Source organism: Epinephelus lanceolatus, chromosome 3 (assembly GCF_041903045.1).
Source record: "Epinephelus lanceolatus isolate andai-2023 chromosome 3, ASM4190304v1, whole genome shotgun sequence".
NCBI lineage: Eukaryota > Metazoa > Chordata > Actinopteri > Perciformes > Serranidae > Epinephelus > Epinephelus lanceolatus.
This window is the reverse complement of record NC_135736.1, coordinates 31,554,452-31,571,242: the sequence shown is the minus strand read 5'-3', so window position 1 is coordinate 31,571,242 and position 16,791 is coordinate 31,554,452. Positions and strand designations below refer to the sequence as shown.

At 40.7% G+C, this 16,791-nt stretch overlaps 1 protein-coding gene and 1 long non-coding RNA gene across 2 annotated transcripts; both read right to left on the bottom strand.

Annotated features, from left to right (window-relative positions):
* Positions 1–3,474: 3,474 nt before the first annotated feature.
* LOC144462587 (uncharacterized) lies at positions 3,475–5,477 on the bottom strand. The gene is made up of 3 exons (XM_078166749.1): positions 5,225–5,477; positions 5,100–5,135; positions 3,475–4,949 (listed from the first exon to the last, which is right to left on the bottom strand). Exon 3 carries the CDS (start codon positions 4,807–4,809, stop codon positions 4,327–4,329), a length of 483 nt encoding a protein of 160 aa, XP_078022875.1. The 5' UTR covers positions 4,810–4,949; positions 5,100–5,135; positions 5,225–5,477; the 3' UTR covers positions 3,475–4,326.
* Positions 5,478–16,138: 10,661 nt separating this feature from the next.
* On the bottom strand, positions 16,139–16,791 carry LOC117255000 (uncharacterized). The gene is made up of 3 exons (XR_004501524.2): positions 16,713–16,791; positions 16,542–16,589; positions 16,139–16,441 (listed from the first exon to the last, which is right to left on the bottom strand). It is a non-coding gene; the product is annotated as an uncharacterized LOC117255000 (long non-coding RNA).

The following is a 16,791-nucleotide window of genomic DNA, read 5'->3' as shown; positions in this document are numbered from 1 at the left end:
TGGTAAAACATGATAATAGGATTAAGATAATCATTTCCAAAAATAAAATGGTTCCCACACGATCAATGTAAGATGTCAAGTAGTGTCCACTTAGAGCACTTAGAGTAAATTCAGTGAAACACTAAGAGGGGGGGCATTAACTTATGCACTGCTCACAGTGTGAAACAACCAATCACATGAGAGAGAAAAAAAAACAGACAAATTCAGCCTAATCGTCTGTGAATGAAGCAATGAGGTGGAAGCCAAAGAAAATCCACTTAATGTCCTAAACTGCCTGTTTTCCTCGACTTATGATGCTGTAATGTCTACAGAAATGAATAAACATACACACAAGCACCCAGGATTTGAGGTTTTCCTTTTACTCAGAGCACCTGTGGGTGCGGCTGATGTGTCAGTGTCTCACTGATGTAATTATGGTGACAACAAATATGTGTAATGTCCAACAAAACTGAGAGAAAAGATGAATAAGGGAATGGTACAAAGTGGGTTTCAGTTATGGACCATCAGGCGTCAAATTCACATTGTGGGGCAGCATCTTTATTCTAGAGCCACAAGCTGAAACAACCAATCAAAAGGAGCCACTGGCTGTACAAACTGTAAAGATGTTTTTTCATATTGTGAATCTGATGCCTGACAGGGAACCACGCCAGACACATGGTTTCTCTAGTAAACTCAGTGCTGACTGTGTTGGAAAATGTTCTTTTGTATGATTTCACCAGCACGCCTGTCCACCAGGTGTGCATTAGACAACTTTCAGTGGGTTTAGTCGTAAATAAATAATTACAGTTATTACAATACTAACGCATTGACTGCAAAAAATGTAAAACCGTGTATACCCATTGGTTTGTGGACTTTTTTTAAACTTCATTTTGAAGCCTCAAGTTTGGCATTTTGGCTGTCGCCATCTTGTTTTTTTGGAGCAATAGTGACCATATTTGGATGAGAGGATGGAGCTGCAGAGGGGCAAGGGGTGGATCTGACTCACAGACTATAGCGACGCCTGCAGACGCCTGTCACTCAAAGCAGCCTGACCTTTAATATTCGTAACTTTAAGCCTTTATAAAATATAAACGGGTGAGTAATATAAAAATCCAGCCTCTGTACAGTTTTCATGAGTGGATATAAAACAAAACTGTCAAATATTTTTTTGTACCAGGCTGTAAACATTTTTATTTCTACCATAACGTTGGGCATTTTTAACATGGGAGTCGATGGGGATTGGAGCCAGCCTCTAGTGGCCATTCAAGGAACTGCAAATTTTAGGACTAATGCGCTGGCTTCACTTTTCAGCCCTGGAGGTTGCCGCTTGTACAAAAGTTGCTAAGCCCACAAGTGGCCATTTGAAGAGCACTTAAGGTAGATATTTAGAATATATTACAGTTAAGGCATGAACCTTGATGACAGAATGCAAACACTAATAGACAAATGCAACAATCTGAGATTTTACATGTTATCATCAAAGAATTTTTAACTTTTGTCAAATTTTGTGTTGCATACTTATATTTGTATACACTGGTGTACCAACTGAAAAATGCCACTCCTGATACCCAGACATGGAAGACTTTGCCAACCTGTAGCACTGACACCTGGAGGCTGCTTGCATGATCCTGGATCCATCCTTTTCATATATGTTCATATTCTACGCATCATTTGTCACATGAATTGTCTAAATTGTCATTTTATTATGCACTATCCTGTAAACACACAACATCTACTGCATGTCTGTCCATCCTGGGGTAGGGATCCCTCCTCAGTTTCTCTTCTTAAAGTTTCTTCCTTTTTTTCCATTTAAAGGTATTTGGGAGGAGTTTTTCCCTAAGCAAGGGTCAAAAGCAGATATTGCAGTGCCCCCTGAGGCAAATTTGTGGTTCTTGGCTACAGAGATAAAAGTGTCTTGACTTGACTCACTAAGTGGAGTGTTTAAACATTTACTGAATGTCTTCTCAGCTGGATGCAGTCAGGGACTGCAAGTACACACAAGCGCACAAGGGGGCAGACTAAAGCTGGAGGCTTTTTACTGTCAGTAAAGGATCTAAATTTTATCCAAGAATAGCTGTGCATACTGTAACAGCTGGAGGTTCCAGTGTGGTGGGCAGAAACAACCAGAACACCTTAACATGCTTTATATCTAGTGACTACATATGTATCTGGAGTCCATCCCAGCATGCACTGTGAAACAAGGTGACACCCTGGACAGGTAACCATTGCATTACATGGTTAATAATAACAGACAGATGCACACTCATTCTAATTCATAGCTATATGAGGCTTGACTCACTATAAAACACGCATTACTATTATGTCTTTTGCAAATGTCAGAATTCTGAATTACTGTTATTTGATCTTGTACAGTATGTAGAATATCAGGAGTACACTTTACTCATATAATTGGACAGCATTCCACACAATACTCAAGTCATGTCACATACATGGCCTGAGACATATTGGAATGTAGATCATGAATATAGCTTTTTGAGTGTCATTTATTTATTTTTAAGAGCTTTTTATTAGTTTCCTTCCTCTTCAGACTGTCTCTTGTACTGCTGTAACACATGAATTTCACCTCTGGGATCGCCAAAATATCAATATACAAAATTTATGCATTAAAATGCTTTAAAAAATACCATGAATCTGGACATACTTCTGACAGATTTTGACTTTAACTTACAATAAATGTGTATAAAATATGTACTTTAGCTTCGACGTTGCAGTGTAAATGAGTCTAGGTTGCAGTATTTATGGTCACCAAATTAACGAACAACTAACTGGTGCCACATTAAAAGTAACTCATGGTCAGCTACACATTTGCCAGATTTGGTAAAAACAAAATGCGACAAAATCCCCCTCTTGTGGATATATGAAACATTTCTATTGCTTTATCAATACCGCTAACTAAAACAGCCAAGGATTCATTGTAGACGGATAGCAGAAGTAATTTATCGCTGAACATTATACGTGCTGAGTGATGAGATGAGTTGGTTTGGCATGAACACCACCAAACAGAACCGGGGTGGAATTACTCCAGATCATAATTCGTTCTTATGGTGTGTCTTTACAGAAAGTGCTCAACACATTACATTCTTGGTTCACCTTTATTCATTATCCATAAGTCCTGGTACAGAGTTGCAGGGGTGCTGGAGCCTATCCCAGCTGATGTTGGGCAAGAGGCGGGCAACACACTAGACAGGTCACCAGACTATCACAGGGCTGACACATAGAGACAGACAACCATTCACGCTCACATTCACGCCAACAGGCAATTTAAGGTCACCAATTAACCTGTATGTCTTTGGACAGTGGGAGGAAGCTGGAGAAAACCCATGCTGACTGAGGAGAACACGCAACCTCCACACAGACGGCCGACGACTGGCAGATTTGAACCTGGATGATAGTGCTAGCCACTGCATAAAAATATATTTAAATATCAACAGACCAGCTGACCGACTGACAGATTAAAAATGCCAACTCAACATGTATCTTCAGATTCAATTTTATTTTTCCAAAGCCCCACCAAATACAAATTATACAACACGAAAAAGGAATTATTCAGTGCTTGATTTAAAAGTTCTGATTTACACCAACCTCTGCCTGTTGTTTGGCTGGTTTACATTACTAAACAAAAATTGCAACACAGCATGAATTAACATTAACAAACAAAAACCTGGAATAAGATTACATTCATTATGAGTATCTGTGAAAAACCCACCATTTTGGCACCAAAAAGAACTGATTAAAATGTACATTAACAAACAGATGCATGTTTTGTGAGAATGTTAATGTAGTCATAGAGTAAAGTGTCTGTGAATACATGGAGCAAAGAGCTAGCAGCGCAGTGTGATGAATGGGCTGAGTCATGATAAAAGTACAGTGTGACAGACTTCACTGATGAAGCAAAGAGTCGGGTATTAAAGGCTTAGCACTCATCCCTTTCTTAAGCTAAGTTGATCCGCGGATGGTGATGTGTGCGCCCACTGAGTGGATATTACAGCGGAGTGTCGTCAGCATCTTCCCACAGGTGTCTCCGCCGCCGTCCAAGAAAGACCAACCTCCGACAGAAGTCATCATCACACCCTGACAAACTGCCACATCACAATATATCAAAACATTCTTTAGGTTTTTATGGACTGCAGCATAAAAAGAGCTGAGAAACACTTTATGTGGATTTGAATTATATGAAAGTGCAAAACAATGAAAGAAATCAACAGGAAAATATATGAGAATGTGAAAAGGTTGTGAACCAATACTGAGATGTTAAAACATGCCAACAAAAAGAGGTCCAAACAATCTGCGTCAAACTTCAACAGGATAAAACACTACCGACATATATCAGTGCAAAACACACACACTGCAAACCAAATCAACTCGGTCCGTTTTTCCTGTTCTCAGATCAGTACAGTTTAACCGTTGTCTCCTCGTGGGCTCTCGGTGGTGGTAACGATTGTGGTCCCTGGGGCTGGAGTTGTAGCTGGTTTTGGGGTTGTGGTCAGTTTTGGGGTCGTAGTTGGTTTTGGGGTTGTGGTCGGTTTTGGGGTTGTAGTTGGTTTTGGGGTTGTAGTTGGTTTTGGGGTTGTGGTCGGTTTTGGGGTTGTAGTTGGTTTTGGGGTTGTAGTTGGTTTTGGGGTTGTGGTCGGTTTTGGGGTTGTGGTTGGTTTTGGGGTTGTGGTCGGTTTTGGGGTTGTAGTTGGTTTTGGGGTTGTGGTCGGTTTTGGGGTAGTAGTTGGTTTTGGGGTTGTAGTTGTGGGTGGTTTTGTGGTTGGTTTCGGTGGTGGAGGTGGAGGTGGAGGTGGACGTGGACGTGGAGGTGGGCATGGACGTGGACGTGGATGTGGACGTGGACGTGGACGTGGCCACGGAAGTGGACGTGGTAGTGGGGGCTGTGGCCACAGACCAGGAAACAGCCAAGACCAGGGACGATGTGGTTGATACCCCGGCCGCAGATTAATGCTCTGCTGCAAGACAAAATAAACACAATAAAACATTTAAAGAGTCAAAGCTGTTTTGCTATAATCTCACTATAGCTGATAAATGATAGCATTTAATTTAACTCTTACCTCATCACTATCAGACTCGCTGCTAGAGCGATGAGAATACATTCTTACCTCATCACTGTCTGAATCACTGCTGTGATAGCAATTCTGCAAAAAAAACCCATCTCATTAAATGCTTTTCTATTGGCTGAAAATCCAAAAGACTGAACAAGAAAAGATTTTTTTTTGGTACTTACAGCTGGAGGGAAATTGATAAAGTAGAAAATCAGCATAAGAAAAAACTTCATCTTGAACTCCAAACTGTAAATCAGATCCCTCGATGGTTAGAAATGGTTGCGTGCCACGTAACAGTGAAAATGTAAACAGCTACAATCAATAAAATACGAAACCTTGTGTTCGCTACCGCTACCATACAAGCTGGTGCCTTCAGGAAACTCCTTTAGCTTTTAAACAGCCTTGGTGTGCCCACACGGTTGCTCTCGCACTTTAAAGGTGTGTTACTTCATGTCAGATGTGGTCGGTCTCACGGCAGCCTCCGGAGACAAAACCAAAAAAGGCGTGAACGCGATTTCATTACACGACTAGACACATCCTGTTTATAATCCTCGTAGACTTAAAGTATTTACTGACACATGTTCAGCTGAATCAACCACTAAGCCCAATTTGTACAGCTGATCATGTACACACACACACACACACACACACACACACACACACTTCACTTCCTTTGGTCTAAAGACAAAAGAAAAGTCTTTGAGTCTGAATTAAACGCAGAATATCAACACGCTCTCGGTTATGTTTAGAAAAGAATTTCAAATATTTGTCATCAAAGTCTTGTGAAGATCGAAATGTTGTTGAAAGGCTTTGCACTTGCGAAACTGTAATATTTGTTGCCAGGAGCCATTTTTCCACCTGCAAAACAATACTTGCTCAATCCTTATCCAAATACTGTAATCATCTTGTTTACTCATGGTGGACCTCTTTCATTTCCTCTGTAGCTGTCATTAGATTTTACGACCTGTTGCAAGCGTCATCCAGAGATTTTATCTCCAACAATCTAGAGATTTAAAAAACGTTTTATTTTCCCAATAATGGGAAAAAGTGTGAGGACCGACACTGCTATTAAAACTTAACAGACAACTAGCTCCATCATCATGCTTTTTTTTTGTAAACTTTTAGTTTAATAATCTCTTCTATCTGCTCTGATGAGGCTACCAGGGGAAATTAGTTTTTCAGAGACCTACAGGCTACAAGCTCATTGTTAACAGTAGTTAGATAATTATACAGATTCAAACAGGGCTTTGTAACAAATCTTGTAAATTAATCTGATGGCTGCCTCGTTATTAGTTTGGTCTTTGATCATGATTTGTTATGGCTGACTACTGTGTCGCCTCAGGTCGCCTGTGTCTTGGACAAAAGGTTGCACTTGAACACACCACAAAGACTACAGCCAAAGGCCAGCTAGCGCTTACATTCTGCTTATTTCCTTTCCTCACTTCAGTTTTTCTTCTCATGGACTGAGCTGAACTGCCAATCAGAGAAGTATCTTTGACTGACAGCTCCGACATCGATACAACACACTGAATCGGGGAAAAAATTCAAGTGGGTATAGCTGGGGCTGGAATCACCATGTGGTCTGCCCACTGGTTATATGACTCTCTCACCATAACTTTACAATTAGCCCCCTTCGCTGTTTGGTCTGGAAGTGAAAGCCCTGAAGAAAATGCTAAATTGGTGTTAAGCAAGCCATTAAATGTTAGGTTAAAAGACAGGCATTTAAGGTTATGGTTAGGGTTACATCTCGTTACTCAAAAGGCGAGGCGTGTCCTAGTGTATAATCATGAAATAAATGAATAAAGTGGATTATTGCTAACTTTGGCCTCATATTTATTCACTATAATGTTGCATCATAGCAAGGTTCAAATAACTGTCGTGTTGGTGGGTTGGTCTTGCACTGGTGGTGGGTGCAGTTTGTAGGTGTCATGTAGGCTCCATACAGAATGTGGCTGCAGCTCTACATGTCTCAAAAAACAGGTGACGAGGGCCGTCGAGTGCCAACAGTGTGGGATACACAGCAGGGGCTCTTTACAACAGACGCTCACCAACAGCCTGACATCGACTAATGGCCGCGTGACGGCTTGCTGTGTTAGGGCCCTTATTATAGCTACATTAAGGGTGCTTTCACACCTGCCCTGTTTGGTTCGTTTCAATCGAACTCAAGTTCGTTTGCCCCCTACGTGCGGTTCATTTGTGCAGGTGTGAAAAAAAACAATCGCACCTGGGTACCACCACCAAAACAACCACACCGAGAGCTTCTTCAAGAGGTGGTCTGGCCCTGTTAAAAACAAACTCTGGTGCGGTTCGTTTGTGGTGAGAAGGTCTTCCGACCTCGATCTGAACCAACTGCAGTCACATGACACATTGTTTGGGTTAAACATGAGCATGTTACAGTCCTGGAGGATTATTAATGTGCACCTCCTCCTGTACTGCCTTAATATGCACATTCAGCACATCCAATGCATCAAAACATTGTTTTCTAGTTGGAGCCGCGCCTCGTTTTCAAACTGTATGGTTTGACTAAAATTAACAATGACAGCAATATAGTCCACGATGAGCAGCGCTAAAATCAACCTGCGTAGTTGTCCCTCCATTGTGACATTAGAAAGTGTCACATTTATCTTGCAAGTGTACTCTTCTTCAACGTTTTGTTTACTTCCTGGTCTGAAAGCATCTTTAAATAAGCACAAGCTTTGAATGAAAGCACAACCAGTTTTTAACTCACCGCTGTGCAAAAGTTGTTTTTCCATGATGATGTGACGATGGCATTACAGCATATCAAAGGCATATGCTTGATAACAGGAGCAAAGACAGTGATGGCAACATTTCAAATTCACAATAGATTTTTGTTTTTTGATTTTCCACTGGAAACAAAATCGAATTAAAAAAACGACACTTTGGAGTACATCATAAAACAGTTTTCCCTCAGGACAAAAGCAAAATAAAAGGAAAAACAATATGATCTACACATCATTGACAAGCAGCTCCTGATGTGTCCTGACATGCTACATGTTTACCCGTGCAGAAGTCACACAATGTTTATCATCAATGTTGTTGTTTTTGTCGACGATGATGATAAATCAAGGAATTCCATTGCCTACACAGTCATGACCCATGAGCTTTGCACAAGCTAACTGAGCTAGAATTTAAATGTTTGTGCAAAGCCCAAAGATTACAAAGATATGTTTAAAATGTATGCGGCAATTATTCAAAAGACATTTACAATTTTCCATTTGGTGTGATTAAATAACACTGGGTGTTTAAATTTAATTCAGTTAATTTTATAAATCTGGTTAAAGGGATTTTAATCTGTGTTCAGAAGATTTTAATTGCTGATATGTTTTGAGAAATCATGTACAACTCAAACAATGTGCATATTTTCCTATTTGTTTCTCTTTTTGTTCATAAAATGTAACTAAATAATGTTCTGTTCGTCTACTCTGAACACGTCTGTTGGAACCACTACCCAGGTCTGCCTCTATTATTCCAGAAGAAGCATTCTATCAAATATCAAATGCGTCTCTCAGCGAGGAAATGACTTTGTTAACTTACATGACAAACAATGTGCAGCTTCACGTCGCCTATCAGAGGAAACTCATCTCTTGTCATTAGGAAACCGACTCAATTGTGCTCCTTTGATAAAACAAACAATAAAAATTCAAATGATGTTGTTGCCATCCCTGCTGTGAAATCGAGGTGAAGAATTCTAAAAACCCAGTTCTACAAGAAACTAATTTCAGTGCAACCTCAGGAACAGCTGCTTACACAGTTTGGAAGAGTGAACGTGAAGCAGGGGACAGATTCAGTTAATACCTCAACAGAGAGTATCAAAGATTTTATTTTTCATAGATTTTCACTGTGAAAAATTAAGTGTATATGTGCAAAAGCAGTGCACATGTAGACCTGAATTCAAATAGAACCAAACCGGTCTGGAGGTTAACACATCCGACATCACCTGCTGATTCTCAGGGCGTTTTCACATTTTTGTGCTCAGTGAATTTCCAGGTAGAATCTCACAGGGTCAGACAACACGCCTGAGTCATTATTGTGACATTGCACATTTGTGAAATATATTTATTTCCTGCAGTCAGGTTGCTGTGACTGTGCTTGTCTGTGCCTGAACCCGGTGTGGTAGCAGCCGACTTTAACACCTGCATAGAGGCGATATTGTTTCCTCCATGCAGCTGTATGGTGATCAGAACAATGTGCAGTTACAGAACACCAATACATTACATCCATGGTTTGTCTTTTTTTATCTGGTGTTTTAACTGTTGTTACAAAAATGTTTTGTCAGACTAAAGCTGCACCACAGTATGTTAATGTTTCTCCCACTTTTTGTCCAACTTAATATTCAGACTATCTTCCGAAATAAAGACCAAGAGGAAATGAAGTGCATTGTAAAGGTTCTCTGTGGCTTTCATTTGAATTAAAGCAGTAAGTAATTTATTCAGCGCATCATCACATCATGGTTTTGTAGTTGTGGTAGACTGATAAATCAAGTCCTTGAGGAACTTTAGGATCTTGAGCACGTCAGTAACCTGGGCCAAGGATGGGTGGTCGTTGTTGGTCTACAGGTTGGGGGGGATAAAGAAGGTGTACAAGAACTTATCTTTTATGTCCATATTTATTTGTTTCAATCTCTATTTATCCCATCTAAGGTTGGTTAAAAATGGCAGTTAAAAATTGATGGAGTACAAGTGATTCAGGCCTGACTCATTGCAACCAAACTAAATACTGAGCTCCTCATTTGGGAACTTCTCCATCATGTGGGTAGCTTCGGCATTTAAAATTGAGCAAAACATTTTAAAACATAGTAAGACTTCCAGAGTTTGTCCTTGACATAAACTTTTGTAGAGTACAGACTGACCTACCAAAGAGCCAGAGACGAATATCATGGGGTCTGCCCATTATTCCAACAGCCCATTGGTCCGACAGCCCATTGTTCCGACCATATTAAACCCATTTTTCAGAAGTCCCGTTGTTCCAAAATCATCATGATGCCCTGTGGTTAAGGTCTGGTTAGGTTTAGGCACAAAAACCACTTGGTTAGGGTCAGGAAAAGATCATGGTGTGGGTTAAAATGAAAAAAAAAGTGGCAAACACATAAGCCGTGAGCCTGTTTCTCCTCAAGCCTTTCCCAGCTGACCCAGAGCCGGTCGCGGCGCACCATCAAGGCAGAAATACGCCCGCCGGGAGCCGTACAGCACCGCGGAGAGCTCCCCACACAACCCAGACCCCAGAGTTAATAACAGGAGGTTATGGTGTTTCATTCTCTCCTCTCTATGACACTTGTATCTCGACCAGTAGCCTTTTGTTGCGTTTGCTGATCCTGTGTGGTACGTGGGCTCCCTCTAGTGGTACGCAAAAGAATTATTTGATTAAATATAATAGGGTGACCATATTTTGATTTCCAAAAAAGAGGACACTCGGCCGGCCACGACATAGCCTTCTTAAATGATACTCGCAGTTTAGTCAAAGATGCCTTATCATTTTAATATATTTAAAATTTATATGTATGGATAGAAAATTCAGTTATATTACAAAATAATATCTCTCAAAGACAGAAATTCAGATAGGCCCCTATAGGGGACGGGACATGAAAAGTGGACATGTCCGGGCAAAAGAGGACGTTTGGTCAGCCTAAAATATAAATAAAATAAAATAGATTTAAAACGTGAAATACTATCCAACATATTAGAACAGATGAAAATATCTTATCAACCGATGACAAGAAAACGAAAGGAGATACAAATTAAGTTAATACTTTGCAAAAAAGATTGCAAGTGCTTCTAGGTAGCCGTACGTAGCGTTCCTGCTGATATCGACGGTTATCCGCCGTTGGTAGCCTACAGGCTGTGATGGGAAGAGGTGGAGGTGGTTAATAATGAAGAGTACGACGAAACTACTGTCCTGGCTTAAATCTGCGAAGGGAAGTGTGGATCAGGAGAGAGCGAGAACTGAAGAGGGCGTGCGTGAACCGAGTGCAGGCGCAGGTGCTAACAGTGGCTACTTTAGAGCCGGTGAAGCCAGCCCCAGAACATCTGCTAGCAATAGATATGACGAAAACTACATTAAACATGGATTCATTTGGAGCGGGAGAGAGGAAGAGCCCAGGCCGCAGTGTGTGGTATGTGGCGACGTTTTGAGCAATGAATCCATGAAACCATCGCATCTCAAACGGCATCTTACAACCAAACACACGGCACTTACGCACAAACCAGTGGAATTTTTTTTTTTACGAAAACGTGATGAACTGAAGCAGTCAAAGTCCGCCATTCAGTCCTATGGTACACCCATAGCCAAAGCACAGGTAGCATCATATCGTGCCAGCCTCCGGATCGCCAGAGCCGGTAAGCTGCACACAATCGGGGAACAGCTGTGTTTACCTTTAGCCAAAGAGATGACACGGATCATGTGTGGAGAGAAAGCTGCCAGAGAGTTGAACTTGGTGCTGCTTTCAAATGACACCGTGTCAAGGAGAATAAAAGACATGGCTGACGATGTTAAAAAGACACTGATTGAGCGCATTAAGAACAGTCGATATTTTGCCATACAGCTTGACGAGACTACAGATGTTGCAAATTTGGCCAATTTATTGGTTTATGTGAGATATGAATATGATGGTGCAGCTCAGGAGGATTTTATGTTCTGTCAGTCACTTGAGACGAGAACTACAGCAGAGCACATATTCCAGGTACTGAACGTGTTATCCAAGAGAAAGGACTGGACTGGAAAAAGTGTGTGGGGGTGTGACGGCGTGAGGGCTATGACAGACGGTGCGAGGGCTATGACAGGTCGTAACAGCGGGGTAGCAGCTCGCATCCGAGAGGTGGCACCTGAAATGCGCTGGACTCACTGCAGCATCCATCGTGAGGCACTGGCAGTGAAGAAGATGCCTGATGACCTGAAGTCTGTGCTGGACTCTGCTGTAAAAACTGTGAACTTCATCAAGGCCAGACCGATGAATGCTCACTTTTTTCATGTGCTCTGCGAGGAGATGGGCAGTGAGCATGTCCAACTCTTGCTTCATGCTGAAGTAAGGTGGCTTTCAAGAGGAAAGGTGCTTTCAAGGCTTTTCGAATTGCACAAGGAGGTCCAGATGTTCTTGCAGGACACAAATTTCCCCTTGTCAGACATTTTTGAGGATGCTGTGTGGCTCAGTCAGTTGGCATATTTGTCTGACATTTTTTCACGTTTAAACGAACTGAATTTGGGACTACAGGGACTCTCCATCAGTGTTTTTGATGTGCAAGACAAAATCAATGCACTGCTGAAAAAGTTGGCGTTATTTGAAATCAAAGTCAAGACAGGTGATGTTTCAGCTTTCCCTGCTTTGGAGAGTTTTCTGTCTGACAGTGACCTGATGCTTGATGATGGAGTCAGGGAGAACATCGCTGCACACCTCGCATCACTCAGACAACAGTTCTGCAATTATTTCCCAGTGATGCCTAAAGATGAAGCTAGCAGCTGGATGAGAAACCCTTTCAACATCGACACCTCTCACGTGGCCTCAGTGGACTTAACTGTTGTTGAGCAGGAGAGTTTAATAGAGCTGTCTTGTGACGAAACACTGAAGGCTTTCAGAAAGCACACTTTGTTGGAGTTTTGGATAAAGCTGTACAGTGAATACCCTGTGCTTTCTGACAAGGCCGTACGCTTTCCTCTTCCTTTTGCGACCACCTACCTGTGTGAGAAAGGCTTCTCTTCACTTGTTGTCATAAAAACAAAGTACAGAAGCAGGGTGGATGCTGAGCCAAACCTGAGACTGAAGCTGACCTCCACTGACCCAGACATTGCGGGACTGTGTTCACAGAGGCATGCACACCCATCACATTAAGCTCATGTAAGTTGTCATCAATGTGTATGCTTAATTACAGCTGTTATTCTTAATGCTTTTCCTCACTTTTGTTTTATTCTTAATCTTATTGTTCTTTCTCTGTGTTTGTGTGTGTTTCTGTTTCAGAAAGCAGTCACTGAAGTTGAGAAACTGCAAGAACTGCAGCTATGCATAGCCTGTTTTGATTTTTTTTATCAACAGTACATTTTAATACAGTTTTATTTCACTTTTAAGTACATTTTCATTTAATCTTTCAGAACTGTTTTTTTTAAACATTTAGTTTAGTACGATATTTATTTAACTTTTATGTGCAATACATTTTATTTGATTCATTATTTAAATACAGTTTTTTATTTTCCTATATTTAAGCACAGTGTTACTGTTCAAACTGTGTGTAATGTTACAATGGCTGACAACATTAAATATAACATCTTAAGAGAAACAGTGGACATTACTGCAAATTACTGCAGCAGATAAATGCAAAGATCTCATCTTGACATGTCTGTATTACTACTACATGTTAAGTCTATCCTTACCTTTCTGAATGTTCGGCTCTATTAGTTATTGTACACAAACAACGTGTAGATTTTTGTATGGGGACACAGGGGACGAGTTTCTCTTAATATTTCGAAGATGTGCATGTGGACTTTTATTTTGACAAATTTAAGGACATTTACATGCCACAAAATGATACAGAAAAGGCAAAAACTGGTGCATAACAATTCAGCAAAATGCAGAAGAGTGTGAGAAAAGTGCAGGAGTGTTTCAGACACCCAACTCCCTATTTCTGAATGATTTTCTTAAACTAATATTGTCATATTGTTGACATAAAACTATTATTTAAAAAAAAAATTACAAATATATTAATTACCTGTTTTTATCTGCAAGTGTCTTGATAACAGACATCCTTTAATAATAATAATAATAATAGATATGATATTAAACTGTCATGATTCATATGATCATGATTATAATTATACATGTAATAATGACTGATGACTAACTGTAATTATAATTGTACAATAGATGGTTAGGGATTAAAGGATTATTGTACTTGACATTTATGTATTGATGAATTGTGTTGTTCCTGTTTCTGTGTGTGAGTCATCTGAGTAGCATTCAGCTCCAATGTCAGAGGGTGGTTTTTATTTCTGCCAGCTCACCGTTGCACATTTAGGGATTTGGTGGGGACACAACAAAATCAGGGAGTGTATGCCCTCCGTTTCTATTGCTATTTCTATTTCAGTTTATATTGAATGGTAGCCTATTAATTTATTTCATTTAGGTGCAATCCCGCAGGGGAGAAGTGCACTTGGTAGCAGTTTAGGATGAAATATAAAAACATTGTTCAAACAGGTAAGACCTCGGCATAATCTCATGGGGGTACCTCATTTTGATCATGTTTTACATTGTAAAGTAAATATTAAGTGGCTGTTTGACTGTGCAGTTGTTTTTATCCCCAACATAATGCTGTTTTCACACATAAATGTCTTCTCATCTATATCATGTTCTGTTCAATAATTAAGCCCATTTAAACTAACACAGACTTCTACTCAGCCAACAGAAAGAAGGCAGATGCCTGTAAAACGAGCACACTTTTCTGACCGCCCTGCGTACAGTTGCCTTACTCAAGTGCTCAGCATCTCCGACATTGTCCAAAAACTTCCATTTGCAAAGAAACGCAGCGCATTTTTATACAGTCTATGAGCGCAACACACAATATCTGCTGGGGTGTGAGAGCATGACTACGATTGGTAATGTTGCAAATGTAAGGACGGATTAGGTTGTGTATGTAGACAATGGACTGTGATGTGAAACGGTACAGCTCAAAAAGATAATTTTGTGGAAATGCTAGAACATCTATGCGTGGTCTGATAACCATCTCCCGACGAATATTTAATTCTCTGCGCAGTAATGCTGCACCTTCATCCACGGGATCGTTATCAAAAGGACATGCCATGTTAGTGAAAAAAGTCGCCACCTACTGTGCCTAATAGACTTCTAATATACTGACTCTGATTTTTTTAAATGATTTTTTTTAAATGACAGACAGCAGAACTAGGCTACGCCAAAACTCGCCTGCTGACTGAATGAATGAGGAAATCAAATGGAGTGTGTGGCTCTGAAAGAGGGCGGAGACAGAGAGAAACTCGAGGTTCATTGAGAAAAATCTGGTCCCGACCAGGTTAGGTTCATAGAGTCTGTTACTACGGTAACTGACCGAGAGCTTAAGTTACCTCTCTCTCTGAAACAGGCTAGAGTTACCCCTCTTTCTCTGGTTTGAGTTACCCCCCTTTCTGAAATGGAAAACTCAGAGTTTCCCTCATTTCAGGGTTAACAGACAGAGTTTTCACTAAACCTGCTTTGTGAAACGGACCCCAGGAGCTGCGAGCCCAGTCTTACTCCAAACTTGCTGAAATCCGACGCCTGGGCAGTGACCTGTGGCGTCAGAAACCAACAAAAAAAGGCATCCTTTAACGTCGGCATGATACGTAGCCAGTTGCCTTTGTAGTTCAACGGCGCCCGGCGGCGTCAGGGGGAAACACGGCAAGACAAGGACGAACGTTAAGGTGCCGAATGTCTGGGGCAGGAAGCAGGGGTGGTGGATGGGTCCAACAAACATTGACTTTCACCCGAGAGAGCCATTTTCGTGTCCCGTAACATTATAAAGCCAAGCCCTGTTTTTTTTTCTTTCCTAAACCTAACCATGTGTTTGTTGTTGAAGGAAAAAAATGTCAGTTTGTGTTGTTGTATTGACATAGTGCGTTTATAGTGCGTTGAGACTGTAAGTAAACGATAAATTTCCTGTGAAAACAGAAGTGTATTTTGAAAGAAGACAATGCATGTAACAGGCAGAACTTGACACAGTGTCCCAGAACATCAACAACCAACGCACCCAGGGTACCTTGCACGTTGTATGTGGACGTGGAAAGTCCATGACCAAACGTGGATATGTGACGAGGTCGGAGTGAGTCAGTTTTTAAATGGTAAACTTGTCTAGACACTGTGAGCTGAGTGGTGGACAGCTTAGTTGGGTAAGCAGCTGTTGTTGATTCTCCTATTGTGCGTCTTATATGAAACAGTACGAGCTACATCCTGCTTATTGTAAAAACTACACACAATGAAAATATGATGATCAATAACTTGCAAGCACAAACAGAGAGAGATCCTTCTATTGTGTTATAATTTCTGCATGCCTGTCAAAGTAGAGTTAGAGTTATGCCTCAGAAAAATAAACAAGAGCAAAAGACAGATATCGTAATTTGATCATTCCTTCATTTATTTTCAATGATTTGTTTATTGTATTTTAGTCACTCAAGAAAAAAAAAAGCCAAACATGAGAAAACTACCAATAGCATTATCTTAAATCCAGCTTTTGTCTGTCTTCCAATCTGTTGCCTCACTTTCCTGCTATCGGAGGGAGAGGAATTAAACTGGCAAGACTTGACAACAGAAACTGCAGGAATGCAGAAATGGGATTGCTGGGTTGATAGCCGGGGTAAACTGCTGGATACTGAGACTGATACTGAGACAAATACTGAAGCATGAAATGGCCCATCTGGGGGAAAAACACAAACACATACAAATATTAAGCATTTTGTGAAAAGTAATAAGTTTATATGAATGAATTAATTCATGGGTAAGAAAATCTTTTGCACCTCATTACTCCCTGAGCGTTTGACTCGATCGTTCTCTTCTTCAGAGACCTTTAAGAGAGAAGAATCTTATGTCACCAGCTGTTGCATGAATTCAAGTTACTTGCTTTTTCTTGTCTGAATTGAAAGGATGATAAAAACCTTAAACTAAATGTGTCACAGCTGAGCACTTACAGGAAAGGCATAACTTAAGGCAATGAGGCACAGAGCGAGGACCAGCAGTTTCATAGCTGAAAAACACGAGAGTCCTTCC

Bases quoted from the DNA above. Each gene is read 5' to 3' on its own strand.
- LOC144462587 (XM_078166749.1), bottom strand. From the start codon at position 4,809: ATGCCCACCTCCACGTCCACGTCCACCTCCACCTCCACCTCCACCACC.